General features: G+C 40.9%; 2 protein-coding genes across 3 annotated transcripts; both read left to right on the top strand.

The window, feature by feature from the left end:
• Positions 1-6,826: 6,826 nt before the first annotated feature.
• On the top strand, positions 6,827-10,595 carry c8h7orf78 (chromosome 8 C7orf78 homolog). The gene is made up of 4 exons (XM_076736168.1): positions 6,827-7,446; positions 7,690-7,774; positions 8,037-8,179; positions 8,621-10,595. The coding sequence occupies exons 1-4, from the start codon at positions 7,012-7,014 to the stop codon at positions 8,705-8,707; spliced, it is 750 nt and encodes a 249-aa protein (XP_076592283.1). The 5' UTR covers positions 6,827-7,011; the 3' UTR covers positions 8,708-10,595.
• A 405-nt stretch (positions 10,596-11,000) lies between these two features.
• On the top strand, positions 11,001-14,378 carry arl4aa (ADP-ribosylation factor-like 4aa). 2 transcript variants are annotated; one of them, XM_076737993.1, is made up of 2 exons: positions 11,001-11,092; positions 12,911-14,378. In XM_076737993.1, the coding sequence occupies exon 2, from the start codon at positions 13,012-13,014 to the stop codon at positions 13,612-13,614; it is 603 nt and encodes a 200-aa protein (XP_076594108.1). In that variant the 5' UTR covers positions 11,001-11,092; positions 12,911-13,011; the 3' UTR covers positions 13,615-14,378. The 2 variants fall into 2 exon arrangements, with proteins under 2 accessions (XP_076594108.1, XP_076594107.1); XM_076737992.1 differs by lacking the exon at positions 11,001-11,092 and adding an exon at positions 11,699-11,889.
• Positions 14,379-16,709: the final 2,331 nt, after the last annotated feature.

Here is a 16,709-nt window from a genome sequence, read left to right as displayed (position 1 = left end):
ATAAGACACGGAGGAAGCAATGGCTCAATTTTTATTGTAAAAAACATGATTCTGGACATATTTTGAAAAAACTAAGCTTGGCTTTGCGGTGACTGTCATTCAGGGATGAAGAAGAAGAAGAAGAAGAAGAAGAAGAAGCAGGTAATAAGAACTGTGTTATTTCAGTCAGTTTTGTGCTAATATGGATGAGATGCTTGAATACCCCTAAGCAGTCTTTAAAGTCTACATCTGTGTACAGTCAATTCTAAACAGGATTCAGATTTTATGTCTTATGAGCTGCATGTTGCAACAATTTAGGGCTACAGTTACCTTCACTACTGATGAATCTGCAGATTATTGTCATTTTGTTCTTATTAAATGTAAGAACATAATTCAAAAATGGCCCAAAGCTCGATGTGACATCTTCAAATGTCTTGTTTTGTTTGTCATTCCTTCTCAAAGAGAGAAAAAAGAGAAAAAAGCAGGGAAAGCTCACATTTTAGAAGCTGGTACCAGCAAATGTGGCATTTCACCTTGAAAAGTGAATCAAAAGATTCATGATTAATTAGACAGCTGCCTTTCAGTTTTCGGCTCATGAACTAATTGTTTCAGATCTAACATTTTTCCTGTTTTCCTCTTGCTGTGTTCGGTCGTTCAAAGGGGAATGACCTCTGCTGCAGAAGAAGAGACTCTGCTGTACTCTCACTTCTTTTCAAACTCAGGTTGTATCAGCAGGAGGACTATTTTTGAAATAAAGTGGACAATATTCTGTGATTAACGATGAATAAACCTTCGGACGATTATTGTCTGGTCTAAGGAACCAATAGGAAGCTGACAGCTGTGCAGGTCGTAGACCGCTCCCGTCCTCCAACATGGAGGTGCCTGACCGTCTTGTTGACACACTCGTCTGCTTGCCTCCCAGGCAGAGGAGGGATATCACCCCTCCCTCATAAATCTCCTGGACCATCAACCTGCAAAGAGCCTGGAATAGCCATCAGGTAAAACCCTTTCTTCCCGTCTTACACAACCAGCAATTACATCTCAATCGGCCTTCTCGATGGAAAACATGAATCCGTGTGAAGTGAACATTTACGTACATGACGTGTTTTAGTTTGTAACTTTCAGGTTAAATCAAGGGAAGAAAAAAGTGGTAAACAAATGGAGATGAATGCCTCATTTAATGCTTAAATCCACACATGAGCTCATTTGTGCAGTTTTCTCTCATTATAATCAGTTTTGCAGACATGGGAGAAGTGGCAGCACTGCAGTGTCCTCAGGGAAATGTGATGTAAGCTAAATCATGCAGGGAAAGCAAACTGTATATAATTACCTTAACCTGACAGGAAAACTGATAAATAAGTGAGAAACTCCGGTCCAAAACCATGTTCTGAAGATTTAAAAAAGAGTTTCACGTCTTTGTCTTCTTCACTGTTGTTTCTCGCTCCATCACCTGCATGAAAATAAAAGAAAAAACATCACTTGAGATGAATAATTCAGCACCTGCAAGACTAAATCAGCGCTGTGATTTACAGCCCACCTGAGGCTGCTCATATTCAGTAAAGGGTGAAAGTACTTATTTAGTAAACAAGCACGTTGGGATGATGGTGCTTCCCTACCGCCTTTGTTGGGCCCCTGTGGAGAAGATTTGGGCAACACCATGTAATGACTCCTCAGCTTGTGTCTTGGCTAACACGAGCATGATGTTTTGGCAACAGCAGTGGTGAAAAAGTGTTAAAAACGCCAGTGAAGACTCATGTTAATCATTCATGGTATGATGGGGAAAGCTGTGCTCAATCACTGTGATTTGAGGTCAATTGCAGTAAAAGTGGCTCCACACAGTGGAAAAGAAGTCCACTACAAGTCCAGCATTTAACATTTTATACAGAAGTACTGTCAGTAAAATGAACATCCAGGCAAAATGAGCTATGAAGTTAATGAATTTAAATGACTCATTGTGAAGAGGAATAGAGTTTTGCTGTTTGGACTTACATGCTTTCAGATCTGCTTTATAATATGCTTATTTTGGGGTATTTGATGTCTTTATCAGATAGAGAACAGCAGAGAACTGGCAGGAAATGGAAATGACAGACAACAAAGGTCCTTTTCCAGACAAAGAATGATGAACCCAGAGGCCACCAGGACGCTCTGCTTCCAGACCAGCTGAAGAAGGACAGACGTTAGGAAAGAAGAAGAGAAAGATGGAAAGAGGGTTTCTGTGAGGCTGCACAGCGGTGCTTTGAGCTGAATTTTAACATCAGTATATGATCACACTGACAAGCTGATGTTGAGCAGGCATGTTTACCACCTACATCATCTGAATTTAGCATGCACGCTAACATTTTCTTATGAAGAATAAGCACAAAGTACAAACGTCTGCACCAAATATCACAGCAAAACATTCACTGAAAACCACAAATGTTAACCTCATGGTGGTACTAAAGGAAGTCAGGTCAGTCGGATTCGTCCTCTGGGGATCATGAATAAACAATATTTAGGGCAGTCTAACCAGTAGTTGTTGAGATACTTAAACAAAGATAAACACTAGCAATTGTTCTGCAGAAGTTATCTCATGTTTTAAATGTAAAATCTGATTCTGCAAGCTCAGACAGCTGCTTTACGTTCCACATCTGAAGAGTAACAGCACATCAGAACTGCTGAGGGTGGGCTTGTTTTGTGAACTTCTTTGTCTCTAGTTACTGTAGAGGACAAAGGTGACCTCAGAGCAGCTGGGTCATGACACAAGCTATTCCTGCTTCCACCCCCGACATCCAGCCTCCCATCACATACCCCGACCCAGACTGACCGCTCAACACTCTGTGCCAACAATGCAAACAATGTCTACACTCTGATCCAGTAACAGGCTAAACCCCCTAATCCAGTCACACATCACTGAAGACTGTAACAGCAGTGATAAATGGAGTTAGAGATGAGCTCAGCATGAAATTGGAGTCTTAGAAGTTACAGAAACTCACCTCTTTTAAACTGATGGCCAACATTTACACTGGCAGAAACACATATACAGTATTTACACATTCATCTGTGGTCCACATCAAGCTGCATCGCAAAGATCATGAAATGTGTTCCACCAAACAGCCAGTGTCAGGTTTTAGGTTTTCATGCAAAAATCAAGTTCATATGTCAAATTTGTGGGAAGAAATATATCACTGTATGTTTATTCTGTCAGTTTTGATCCAAATTAAAGCTTAGAGGGGTGATTTTAGTCTAAATATCTCATTAAGACCAGACAATGTTACACAACTTCAAGTTTACTTTAGAGAAGCGTATGTTTTGTGTTTGAACAAAGAAAATATTCCTCTATAATGTTTAATATTCACAAACAATCAAGGTTAAAGTTCATTACTGACAAAAAATCTGCCAATCTGCTTCATCTGGACAATGAGGGTGTGATCACCAAACATCACCATCAAACAAACATTTTGCTTTAAATGTTGCCAAACTCTGATTGGCACACTGGAACATGTGACATCACCAAAGAGTGATCAAAATGTGTTTCCAGTCAAAAGTTGTCTTTTCAACAAATTTGACTATTTTTAAGCTATAAATTTCAATCAAAATAGATTTTTTTTGATGTATTGTTGTTTCATAATGTTTCAGTTGAAGTTTTCCTGATCTGGGGTCTGTGATGTCCCGTCCTCTGGAAATTTGGAATCACTTACAGAAGTTAAAGAAGATGTGGGGATGAAGAGAGATGATGCTCTGTTAAAAGTAAAAAGTGGCACTTCATCATAAAATGACACACCAGAAAAACAAAAGTAAGAGTTTTTGATTTATCTCATTGATGCAGAGCGTACCCCTCCCCCGTCTGAGCTCAAACAAAAGCAAAGAGAAAAGGAAGGAAGAGCTTTTGATCTGAAAATCTGCCTTGCCTCAGTAACAGCGTTCAAACAACAGTAAAAACAGATGGAGGTCGTGACACACATTCAGATATTGGAAAGGACTATAAGAGAGTCAGAAATGAGAGCAGTAGTTTCCTCTGCTCAGTCTTTGATCGTCTGTTTTAGCTCGTTTCTATTTCCTTCAGCTGTTACGTAGCCGTAGCTTACAAGTTTCATCTGTCTTGCAGCGTGATTTATCTGTGGCGGTTTTTCTCTCAGTGTTCAAACAACAATGCAATTAGGTTCCATCATGTTGTCAGAGTGACATGGAGATGTCTCTGAGGCCAATGAAAAGCAGGGTCAACCTCAGCATCTCGGGCTGTCACGTCTGACAAAAGGCTCCCTTAATTGTTTCAGCCGAGCCGCTGACTGCACGGTGGCTGTAAATGTCACTGGAAACAATGGTAGGAGTATTTCAGACACAGTGCTGAGGAGCCAGAGGTCGAGAGGAGCCTCTCCCGGTTTAACAGGGCCAGCGAGGTCGGCTCCTTCACAGGCGGTTTGGTCTAAGCTCAGGTTTCTTGCTGCCTTGTATCAGCTGTCTGAGTCGGTGTGAACAAAGTGACTGCTGCAGCAACTGTCTGCACAAACTCTGCTGCATACAGATCAGTGTTTACAGAAGAGGAGCTCCTCTGCTTACAGTCTGGATCGTGTAAATCACAGCTATGACCTCTGATGGTGCTGCCTATCTACTGTAATGATCTCTCCTAACACGTTTGAGAGAGTCCAGGTTTACAGTGACTCTTTAACTGTCGATGCAACAGGCTTTGGCTTTAGTTAAAAAGAATAAGAAAAATATGAGCAAGATTGAGTAATTGAGTAATGAGCAATTGAGTAAGAGAATCACAATCACCTTGGACGATGTAAACCCCTGAACGCATTGATGGTGCCCTTGCAGAATAGTGTCAGGAGAACTTTTCATGTGGGGAGTCGAGCCTTCGAATTAAAATGGCTAGGTCTCTGCAAAACAAAAGGGAACAGCTGCTAGCTTGTTTGCGTTCTTAGCATTAGCGACCAGGTCAGGTTTAGGGTAACTTTTCAGGGTGTACATCTCTAGCTCGGCCAATGGCAGACTTACAGACAGTATACACCCGATGAGTCAAACTAAGACAAAAACCGAAACTGCTGAAAGATGCATTTTAGCTATTGGTGATCTAAGAATATTGATTAGTGCAATTTTAAACTTGATGACACATTAAGGGTAAGAATCTTCTTTCTTGACTGTACTGAGTACACATGTAAGAATTGCGTTCCTTTCCAGACTATTTCCCTGACTCTTCTTGCAGGTTTAGTGAGTAGAAATGTCTTATGTAACAATGGTAGACATTAAGCTGCTTTCTCTTCCAGGGCGGTTGCAGCATGGATCTGGAAGAAGCATCATCTCTACATTAAGTCTTGGCTGCCTCTGGAGACTCTCTACATACTGTAAACGTTCATTATGCTGGTAAAGTACAGGGGGTAGTTTATCTCATACAGTACTTTATGTCTTATCCCTCTCAGTCTACATGACAGCCTGTTTACCTCTCACTAACCTGACTTTCTCTGCCTTATTTTACCTCCTCTGCCTCAGACTGAACTTAACAACCAAAGTAAAGGAGATCACTGTGAACTGTCTTCTGTTAAAGAATTAAAATATCATTGTGTGAGCTGTTGTCTGACTGCCACCACCTGAGTGATTTGCTGCCATCTAATGGAATTATTGCGGCATTACAAGTTCATACTATTGTATCTGTTACTTGTGAGAGAATTACACAAATCTGCTGTGGTGGAAAATAACTATGTACATGTATAGTTTCAAAGTTTTTGTACTTTACTTGAGTATTTCCTTTTATGCTACTTTACACTTTGTAAATTTGTGACCCCTTACAAAAAGTGATTTTTTGTGAGTCCCATCAAAAGAATGATTTTCCGTCCAAACTTCTCAGATGGTTTCATTTAAATATTTAATTTGAATAAGTTGTTATTTATTGTTACCCAAAAAACCATCAGGATTCATTGTACCTTTTTCTTCTTTCCCACCCTTTTAATCATCTCAGGCTTATCTTGTGACCTTTTGGAGGAGACCCCACGCAGAGGTTGAGAACCACTGTACTGAACTACCTAACTGTCTATAAAATGGCTCAAACTTGCTCCACCTCGAGCAGCTACAACAGCAAAATGCTTCATGCATCAGAATTATAACCTACTGTCATGTATCTCTCACATTTTTCCACAGAACGAGTACTTTTGATACTTTTAGTACATTTTGCTGATAATACTTTTTTTTATATAGTAATGTATTGGTACTTTTACTTAAGTACAGGATCTAAGTCCACCACTGCAGACTAACAGTCACTCCCTGGAGGTTTACATGACCTTAAAGCAGCTATGTGTGATATTGGATCTTACTAATTACTCTGATGACATAAGTTCTTGTTGTGGAAATGTGGGACAATCCTTGCTTTAAATACTCTCCTCCTGGAAGACGGGGCGTGTCTGATGAATTTAAGTCAGTTTTAAAGCTACTGGAAAATCCTGCTCAATGCATTGCTTCTGAAATTATTGTTTTTACTTTATGACCTCCACCATGTTTTCGGTTGGGTTTGTTTGTTTGGTTGTTTGTCAGCAGGATTACAGAAAAACTGCTGGCCTGACGTTTATGAAACTTGGTGGAAAGGTGCAGCATGGGCTCAGAGAGGATCAGATTAGAAATGCACATTATCTCCTGTACCTGTAAATGAATAGTTTACCTGTGGCAGTGTTATTAAATGGATTGGTAGCTACAGTAGAAGCTTTTCAAGATGCCATGATTTGTTCCATTCAGACGGCACTTTGTTTGCACTGTTGCTAAGTTCCTGTTTTTGCTGAATGTCCTACTGAGCTCAGCCCTGTTCTTTTATTTAAGAAGACAAAAGCTGCTCGTTACCAAGCAGCACTTTGTATGAGTTGTGTTGTGTCTGTAATCAACCCTCGTACCTCTGCTTGCCACTCTATGCTGGGGCTACCATTGTGTTCCTGACATATGAACAAACAGTACAACAAGTTCAGCCTCAGACTCTGTGGATTTAAACTTGTCAGCCTCTAGAAGACAGGTCAGGAGATGTTTTGATGAAAGTCAAGGTAAGCAGATACCTTACATGTCCATCAGCAAACCAAAATGGCTCCACGTGGCTTGTTGCCTCCGCTGTCATCAGTCTGCTTTGAAGATAAAATCAAATTCTCTGCAAGTCAGAAACTCTCTGTTGCAAGAAGCAAATGGTTCAGAGTCTGCGAGGCTGAGAGTCAAAGTGACGTGTGGAGCATCAAGCCGCCAGACTTCTCTCTTAAGCTGTACAGATCTCTGTCAGTGCCTCAAACGAAAGACAGAAAGACACATTCAAATCTAGCTGTACCTCAGCCTGATGGAATAAAGAGGAGAACTGGAATATTTCTAGAAAAGCTTTTACATGAGAGTTACCAAAGAGAAGATCCTCCAGAGTTCATCACATCACACAGGCCTCCTGATGCTCTGCAGTCTGAGCTGACGTTCGTCAAGACAGGGAAGTACCATTCTGGACCTTACAGGAACCCCAAACCTCATGACTTCAGACCGGTAAGTACAAACACAAAAGGTGCTTTAAGCCTTCTTCTCTGGGTTTGTCATGTGTATCTTGAAAACAAAACGGTGATTTAACACGATACAAGAAGGACAAGCAGGATCATCTCTCTTCACCTCAGAGGGCAGCACACTTCTCTGTAGTATGTAATTTTTATTTAAACCACTAGATGGCGAGTAAACACTACAGGAAAGAAAGAACAATAAATCTAATTTCTGGCTTTTTGTGACTGACTTCAGCTTGATGAGGACCTTCCAGGCACCGTTACTACATATGAGAAAGATCCTGGTAACCTCAAATTAAAACTAAAGCACTTGGACATCAGTAAGTGGATTAACCTTTGACATTTCTTTCATTCGTTGTCTTTAAGTTCTGAATGTTTCCATTTTATATCTAAACTGTCCCACAAGCATTTATTGACACAAATGCATGTTGTGTCAATGTTTGTTCTGAAATGAATAAAGGCCTGAACTGAAACAAGATTTTTAAGGAGGGCGGAACATCAGGTAAAAGCTTGTTTCAGTACATTATTAAATATGATTATAGGCCCAAATGACTGGATGAATCAATATATTTTCTTTTCCAGTTGGGACCACCAGATCTGAGTCAGACTTTACATTAAGGGACATCAAGACAAGGATGGACACGCATAAACCTGCAGAGCCCAGATGGGATGTGAGGCTCATACTCCCTCAACCACCCTGGCCTCCAAAATCAGCCTCCTATACTGTCAGTAGCATCAGATCCACATAAACAACCAGTTCTATGTCAATGAACCTCAGTTTTTCCATTTTGTGCTACTTTCACGACTTTATTGCAGATGGAGGTACTGCAGTTTTTACTCCAGCATTTTCATTTGACAGCTAGTTACACTCAGATTAAGATTTCACATATGAAACATAATGAATTTATAAAATATGATCCATTGTTATACATTAAAGTACCCGTCAATATATTAAGCAGTTAAAATGAGCTCCACCTCAACCAACTATAACATCAACAATGATCCAATTACAATAGTATTTTTACTTTTGAAACTTTTAAGTATATATATATTTTTTACTTAAAGAAATGTTCAAAATGCAGGACATTACTTGTAGTAGAGTACTTGGATTACTGACTAAATTTTTTTTTTTTATCAATATATTATACATGCATGTTGTTTCACAGAGACATGGACGAAGAAGAGGAGCATACAGCGCCTTCTTGGACCGTGTGGAGGACAAACTCTCAAGATCATGGAAAAACAGATCCTGATTCTCTCTTTTTAAATCAATTTTATATTTTCACATGTGCATATTTAGCTTCTTTAAAGTTTGCAATGTGTAAAATGAAGCCATTGGAAAAAGTGTTGAATAAGCATAAAATTCCAACGAGCAGACTGATGTAAAACAAAACATACTTAATAGGATGTGGTTATGATCACAGAATAAGGCGAAAAAGCTAAGTTTGGAAGCTAATGATACTTGTGAACTTTTACTGAAGTAAGATTTTACATGCAGGAGTTTTACTTAGAGTATTTTTACACTGTTTTATTGGTCCTGAAGGAAAGGATCTGAAAACTTTCACCATTAAACACAACTGAGAGCACAAAATGAAGTGAAAAGGACTGAGCACATCTGACATACTCAGAGATTCTTATAGCTTCGAGCTTATGGCAGAAGGCATGCAGTGACTGCGGAGTCATGAAGGTCATCGCACCGCATTATGAAGCCCACTGGTCCACCGACAGCTGCTCATTTGGTACTCCAACAATTATAAACATGTGGAGCCTGCACATGTTCAGAGCATATCTGAAAGAGTCATCTGTGCATAACTCGCAGACTAAATATAAAATGAATAGAATATCAGTCACTGTATTAAGCCATGTGACCTGCAGGCTGCCATGTGTTTTTCTAAGCTCACTGCAGCATGGCTAATAGTAAATATTCTATTTACTAATGTCAGTTTTCTTGCTGTGCTGTGCAGAAGTCTGATGGCAGTTTGAGAAAAATACTGTCAAAGGAAGAGTTATGAAAATGCTCGCAACACAATAAATTTCATCCAAGTCTGTCCAACAAATCCCCTCTAAAGGAAGCTGTAAGAGTTTAGCACAGGACTACTTAAACATACAAATTACAAACAAACCTATGAATAAAACTTATTGAGTCGTACCATTTGGAATTGCTTATAAATGACATTGTCAGTGCAGGTTTTAGCTACTTCTTGTTACTTTTCATTATATTGTTTATGCAGTTTTTCAGAAACTTTCAGAGATATTAAGAGTGGCCAACATGACTTAAAATGGACCATATGTAACTTGTTTTATTAGCTACATAGCAAAAATACTGTACACAACATAGGAAATATGCTGGGTACCAAAGTATTCAATGAATGGATGGACAGATGGAAAAATTGACCAGTCACTCAGATGTCCTTTTAAAAATCAAGCTGAACATGAACAGATGATAATCATTGACTTTTATGGCAATTTTATGGTGTCATTGTGTTTTGTGCTGTTTTTTTATGTATTGTAATTGTTGACTTTGTATAAACGCCCATAGACGGGCATTGCACACATGCTTAGGCTGTAAATGCTGAGATAAACATTGCACACTATTTTTGTACTTCTACATTAAATTTAGCACAATAAGGTGGTTGGAAATGTGTCAAGAATCAGATTTTAAGCTCAAACTGAAAATGATCTGATGATTAATATTGACTTGTAAAAGCTATAAATGCTGATAGAATGAATGTTAAATAATTTCATCATTATATTATTGGTATTCGTACTTCAGTTAAGGACTACTGGTCTGTGCTTTGTCTTCTATTCACCTTTCTCCTTGTGAATGTAAACAAAACCACACAAACCATTGTGACCTAAAACAGTCAGGAAAGACAGAGCTTATATAAGCCAGAGGCTGGAGGGCCAGTTTCTAGTGATGTGCTGTTCATGAATGAGTCGGCTTTTCGAGCCGGTTCCTTTAACTGAGCGATGGGAGCTGGCCACCATCTGAGTATCAGTATCTTTTTTTCTTTTTGTATAAATCAATGCAAGACAGAATAATATAATGATCTCATAAAACATTTGTTAAATACGACCCAGAAATGTCTCATTTTGTTGATAATTGACATACAAAACATAATAAAATGTTCAATAAACATGTGTAGTCGTTTTTGCTGTTATTATTATTACTTAAGGTTTTTATACCAAGCATGATGCTAAATAATGATATTCTGGAAATTATGAGGTATATGAGCATATGAGCACTCACACCAATCATAGGTAAAAACATTGCTAAACTGTGCAGAATTATAAAAGCCAGGAGTGGTACTGAATGAAGCCAGAAGAATCGACTCTCGCTGCTGATCTGAGCAAAAGATCCGGCTCGCTAAAAGAGCCTGACTTCCCATCACTACCAGTTACTGTTTGTTATCCTTCACGCTTGATGGGCTGCAGTCAGCGTGGTGCTTTTCCTGCTCTCCGACCAATCATTTCAAAGAAAAACACACGGATGAATGGGGCGGCGCTGTTTCTACACGCGCGCGCACGCGCACACACACACGCACACGCGCGCGCGCACACACACTCTTTCTCTCCCCACAAACACACGACCACAGAAAGAGGAAAAACACGCTGACTCACCGGAGTCTGAATCAACGGTAAGTTGGCAGACTAACTTACTTTAAAGGGTAAACTCATGTTTGCTAACGGCTACTAGCTCTTCCACGCGCATCCCGGAGCGTTTCCACACGGTGTGAATGTCCGTTTATGGTTTAATGTGGGAGACAAAACACCGCGCATGGTAGACTAGCTGGTTTGTGTTTGGAAAAGCCATAAGTATATTTGGGGCTCTTTCTCTCTGCTTTTTCTGTCAAAATCATGTATCTGCAACTTGGTGTTACGCTACGTTTCTACGGAGTCATGAAATGTGAAAAGTACATTTTGAAACATGTGAATATACAACTTTTAAATGAAGTGTACCTTTGCTGCTTCTCCGGTCCTTTTTTAGTAAAGAAAACTAGCTTCAAGCACATGGGCTATGACCTGTTTGCGGATCAATAACGTTAAAATATTGATATCAAAATTAAGATGGTACGACAGGCAGAGCAACAGGTGATCCTGGTTCCCGGGCAGACGCGTGATTGACAGCCGTATAAGCCAGTCAGTTGGCAGGGAACGGAGCGCACGCACCAATCGCTTGCGCCCACAGTGTTGGTGTGGGCGTCGATCCGGGCTGACAGCAGTGTCATCAGCGGTGGATCCACAGTGGGACACCGCGGACAGGCGGGGAGGGCGTCTCTGTTTCTGGGGAAGGATTTTCCGTCGTCGTCGTCGTCGACACACGAGGCGGAAACACACCGTGAGTTGAATTCGGGCAGTGTAGAAGCTGGAGAGGACCGGGGCTCTGCTCACAGAGGATTTAGATTTCATGTTTCTCAACAGATGGCTCAGACTGGTAGGTAACCAGTTTTGTACTGGACATAGATATGCATACGTTAACCTGCCCTGTAAACGTTGTCGGTTTCCTGTAAATCTAATGTAATCTCATACCCGGAAAAAATAGTCACGACAAACCCTGCTGCGTTTTTAATTCAATTAAAGATCTAATGTTATACTAAATTTACAATTAAACATAGCAAAACTAGCAAACAGGCCTCTATGGGAATGTTACAGTGACACCATATGAGATGATTAAAGTTAGCACAATATTGTGTGACTGTAAGTATGGAGTGAAGGAAATGAATGTCATTTTCTGTCACTGTACTCTGGATCATGCTTTGGCTCTGTTACAGCCAGGTGATATATCAGTATAATGGCACTGTGATATCAGGTTAGATAAAGTATATTGCTCCAAAGTCTTTTCCTGGTCATAAAGGATGTTTTATAGTTAGTGATGCACAATTGTGGACTTTGAATAATACCCTCATCTGCTTGGTCATCACCCACATCAATATCCATTCCTCCCTCAGAAAATTGTTGCATGTGAAAATCTTCTCTGACTGAGCCAGAAAATTACTGAAAATTGTCATCAACATGTGTTTTACACTGCTCACTTGCCATTGCAGATTATGTGATAGCTATCTAGCTACCCATAACATTACTCATAGTGATTTGATCCATTGTTATTAGCGTGCAGCTTTAAAGTGAGACTGTAACTTGTGAAAGACGACTCAAATTGATCAGCCTTACTTGGTCTGGTATGACCAGTAGCTTACGGTGGCTTAAGTTAGCAGACTTTAGATAAATATTGTTACATAACTTACATTAGTTTGTTTACTTAATGGCTGTGCTCTACGTTTTAGCTCACACAGATCACCAAAATAATAAAGTCTTAAAAGCAAAAGATTCAAGAGAATCTTGGGAAATGTAGGGAAACATTAAAGTGCCATTGTCCTGTAAATACCACTTGTGGCCACAGTGCTGCTGCTTGTGTAAGCCTGTGTTTGCCCCCAGTAACATGTGCAGTATGCTTTCAGGTAATTGCTGCAGTCATTTTGGAATATCAGTGGCTCTGAGGATTATCGCTGGACCATTGGATCAAATCTCCCACATCGCCAGTTCTTCCTCATGAGGAAAGATGGGGAACGGATTGTCAGAGCAACCTAGCTTCATCTCAAGCATCCCCTTCTTCCAGTCGTTCCACATCGCCATCCTCGGGCTGGACTCGGCAGGGAAGACCACCGTTCTGTACAGACTGCAGTTCAATGAGTTTGTGAACACGGTGCCCACAAGAGGGTTCAATGCGGAGAAGGTCAAACTATCTTTGGGCGGCCACAGGACTGGGACGTTCCACTTCTGGGATGTAGGTGGCCAGGAGAAGCTTCGCCCCCTGTGGAAGTCGTACACGCGATGCACGGACGGCATCATTTTTGTGGTGGACTCTGTGGATGCAGAGCGCATGGAGGAGGCCAAGACCGAGCTCCATAAAATCGCCAAAACCTCCGAAAACCAGGGGGTGCCGCTGCTGGTGGTAGCTAACAAGCAGGACTTGAGGCACTCCTTGGGACTTGCTGAAATTGAGAAATTGCTGGCGCTGAAAGAACTGGGCCCTGCAACTCCCTGGCACCTGCAGCCAGCCTGCGCCATCATAGGTGACGGACTCAGGGAGGGCCTGGAGAGACTCCATGACATGATCCTTAAAAGGAGAAAGGTGCTCCGGCAGCAGAGGAAAAAGAGATAAACTTGTCACAAAAAAGACTTGTCTGCTGTTATATGTGAAGGAAGTGAAGGATATTCTCCTGGGTGGACATGGGCGTCCACTGCAGGTCCAGATTCAACACACTGAGTTTTATCAGTCCACAGTTGAGATTTAGGATTGCCGGTCTTGTGATGATGCTGTTGATCAGGAAGTGACAGTACAAGGAATACAGTATGAAGATGAGAAAGATTCAGATATGTGTGGATATGCTATAAAGAGTTTAAATGGATTAAAAAGCAGTGAGGGTTTGGGGTCTGGAAGGGTGATAGAAGTTAAGGATGCTGTATGTTTCATGAATGGCGGTGAATCGCTGTTCCAAACAATATTACCAAAAGTAATTTAAGCAAAGCTTTTGAGTAGTTGAAGAGTTATTTGGTAAGTGATTGATCATTATTACACCAGATGGGTAATGAAATATACATCAGTATAATTTACTGTTTTTATGTTATTAGAACTTGTTGATTTTTTACACTGGACTTTCTTTGTCAAAGAAAAGTATTATCATGCATTATTGCATTATTATCGATTTGTTTGCTGGCCTATATCGCTCGTTTTTTAAAAGCACTTTAGATTATCACTTCGTATGAAGTTTACAGTTTTTAAATAGAGCATACTGTGTTGGATTATACAGAAATGTTTGAGCAAAATACAACAGATGCTACTGTAGTTGGTCCACACTGGCCACATTGTCATTAGACAGGTTCTGCATTATGTTTTGCTTAATAAAACATATTTAGAGCAATGTTGACAGTGGTGTGGAGGGTATTATTACGTCCACTTTGATATTCAAGAGCTTGGATTTAAAAAGCAGGTACTCATAGATGTTCAGGATTGCAACCTTCAATTCATTTGGGTGATGGCAGGCTTGAGCTTTGGAGCTTCTTTGAATCCGCAGAGAGGGATGATTATTGAGACAAGCAGAAAACATCTGTCAAAGTGCCCTTTAGCCAGGCACTAAACTACCAGTTACCCAGGTGGAGCTGCTGAAGAGCTGAGATTACAGGGCTAGTTGATCGGTCACGTGTCACTATGATGCAACCGACCCTCTTAAAAAAATATATTTTTTCATTTCAAGCGACTTACACAATGATTGTGTTGACACAGGCACACAGCCAACACCTGAAGCTCCATTCAGATGTTTGTGTGGGCATCAGTGAAGCCTGATACGAACATCCAAAAAACAATCCAAAGCTCTCCACAGGAAGAAAGCTTAGACTTCCTCCCACCACAGGCTGCTCAGTCTAAAGGGTTAATGGAAGCAGTGATGCGTTGCTGCGTAGACGGCTTGTCCTCAGGACTCAAAAATGTTGTCAGTTCAGTCTGGAGGCCAGACCCAGAACAACAGGCTGGGACAAGAGACGGTGGAGCATTGCCGAGTATTTTTGGACAGAGCTGGGCGGATATGTAGCTCAGTGTATTAACGCCATTTGCTCTCATTCCTTTCAAACAATTAGTGACCAAAGGCCTAACAGGCCGGTGCAGCAGCTGGCTTTCTAAAATAACTGTGATGCAGACTGGTGGTCTGAACTGCTCGTGGGCTGAATCACCAAACATCCTCACCATATAAATATCTGTTCCAGTTAAATGTGATAATTGGGGCCTCGCTGGGTGGTTTTGGTGCTGTATCTCAGGGGTTCTGTTGCATTTAAAAATAGAAGAATGGAGTTTTACACATTTGTATGACTTCAGGGTTACAGCAGAATCTAACTGAAGCCAGTGGACGACTTTTTGGTTCATTTTAATGACTTTATCAGATAAGTTAAAAGCAGAGGGGAAGAGGAATGACACACAAGGCTAACGGCTGGATTTGTCAGTTTCCCAAAAAGCCCAAATCTTTGTCAGCTGATGAATGATGTGTTTGTGTTGGGAGGCCCAGGTGCCTCTTCCCTGCTTGTTTGCCAAGGAAGGAAACTCAAAGGGCAAAGGTATATTCACACTTTGCCTGATTCTGCTTCCTTTTCTCTGAGAGCCATGTCAGCCTTCTGTGTGTGTGTGTGTGTGTGTGTGTGTGTGTGTGTGTGTGTGTAAACCAGTACATATGTCCTGCTTTCCCTCCTCATGTGAACCTCAGGCCGTTCCTTTTGATCTGCTGAAGCACTCAGCGGGGGATTACCAGTCAAATGAAAAAGCTTATTACCTGTCCTGTGCTTTGTTTTTGCTGACTTGGTTTAAAAAGCCTAAAGCCATATGGAGACACTAAAACAACCATAATCACATTTCTTGGTCATATACAGTAGATGATATAATTATCTTGCATGTAGAAAGGCTTCCCTCCGTCCCGTCCTCTACGTCAGCCTTCATCCTTTCTTCTTCTTGCAGAGTGTTTGGTGGAAGGTGGATTAGGGTGAGTAAGTCTTGTCCAGGGGTCATCCATTAACCCATTAACCTCAGATGGTGTGCTTGGCACGAAAACACTCTGGCTAACATGGAATAAAAGCACACTGCTTCCTGAGCATGTATTGTGTGGAGCTGCTCATCCATACAAGAATTCCCACCCATTATTGCTTTTACACTGAGCCGAGCCTCTTCAGCTGCTCTCGCTGAGAGACGCCTCAGGCACGATCGAGTTCGGCAGTTATTTTCAGGTTGGGCGGCACACAGCTGAATACTGTACAAAATGTTCTGCTGCATGTTGGGTGAGGACATGCAAAGCAATGGGATTTTTCTGCAACATATGATGGAGCTGCAAATTGGAAGGAGCAGCTGGTGTCAGACGGATTCTTCCACACTGTAAATTCTCACGTCAAACTTTTCTTTTAATGATATCCTGAGCATTCGTCAACATAGGCACACCCGTGAAACACAACATGGGAACACAAGTTATCAAGGAATCTCATGGAGGATTCAACAACACCACGATGTGTTCATCTGTCTTAATGATTTCTGCTTTAATTTTAGGTCATGGTAGAAATTGCAGGGTTTTTTTTTTTTTTTTTTTATCACTATGGTGCTGTAAATCCTACATTACCCATGAGCCTCAGCCACTGTTGCCATGGAAGCCGGTTACAAGCTGTGGCATATTCAGTGTGCTTTGCTTTGCCCTGGAGGACAAAACATAGTTGCTGAATTCACCTCAA

Source organism: Chaetodon auriga, chromosome 8, assembly GCF_051107435.1.
Source record: "Chaetodon auriga isolate fChaAug3 chromosome 8, fChaAug3.hap1, whole genome shotgun sequence".
In the NCBI taxonomy this organism is placed as follows: Eukaryota; Metazoa; Chordata; class Actinopteri; order Chaetodontiformes; family Chaetodontidae; genus Chaetodon; species Chaetodon auriga.
Note: the sequence above shows the minus strand (reverse complement) of the source record. Positions and strands in the feature narration are given on the sequence as shown.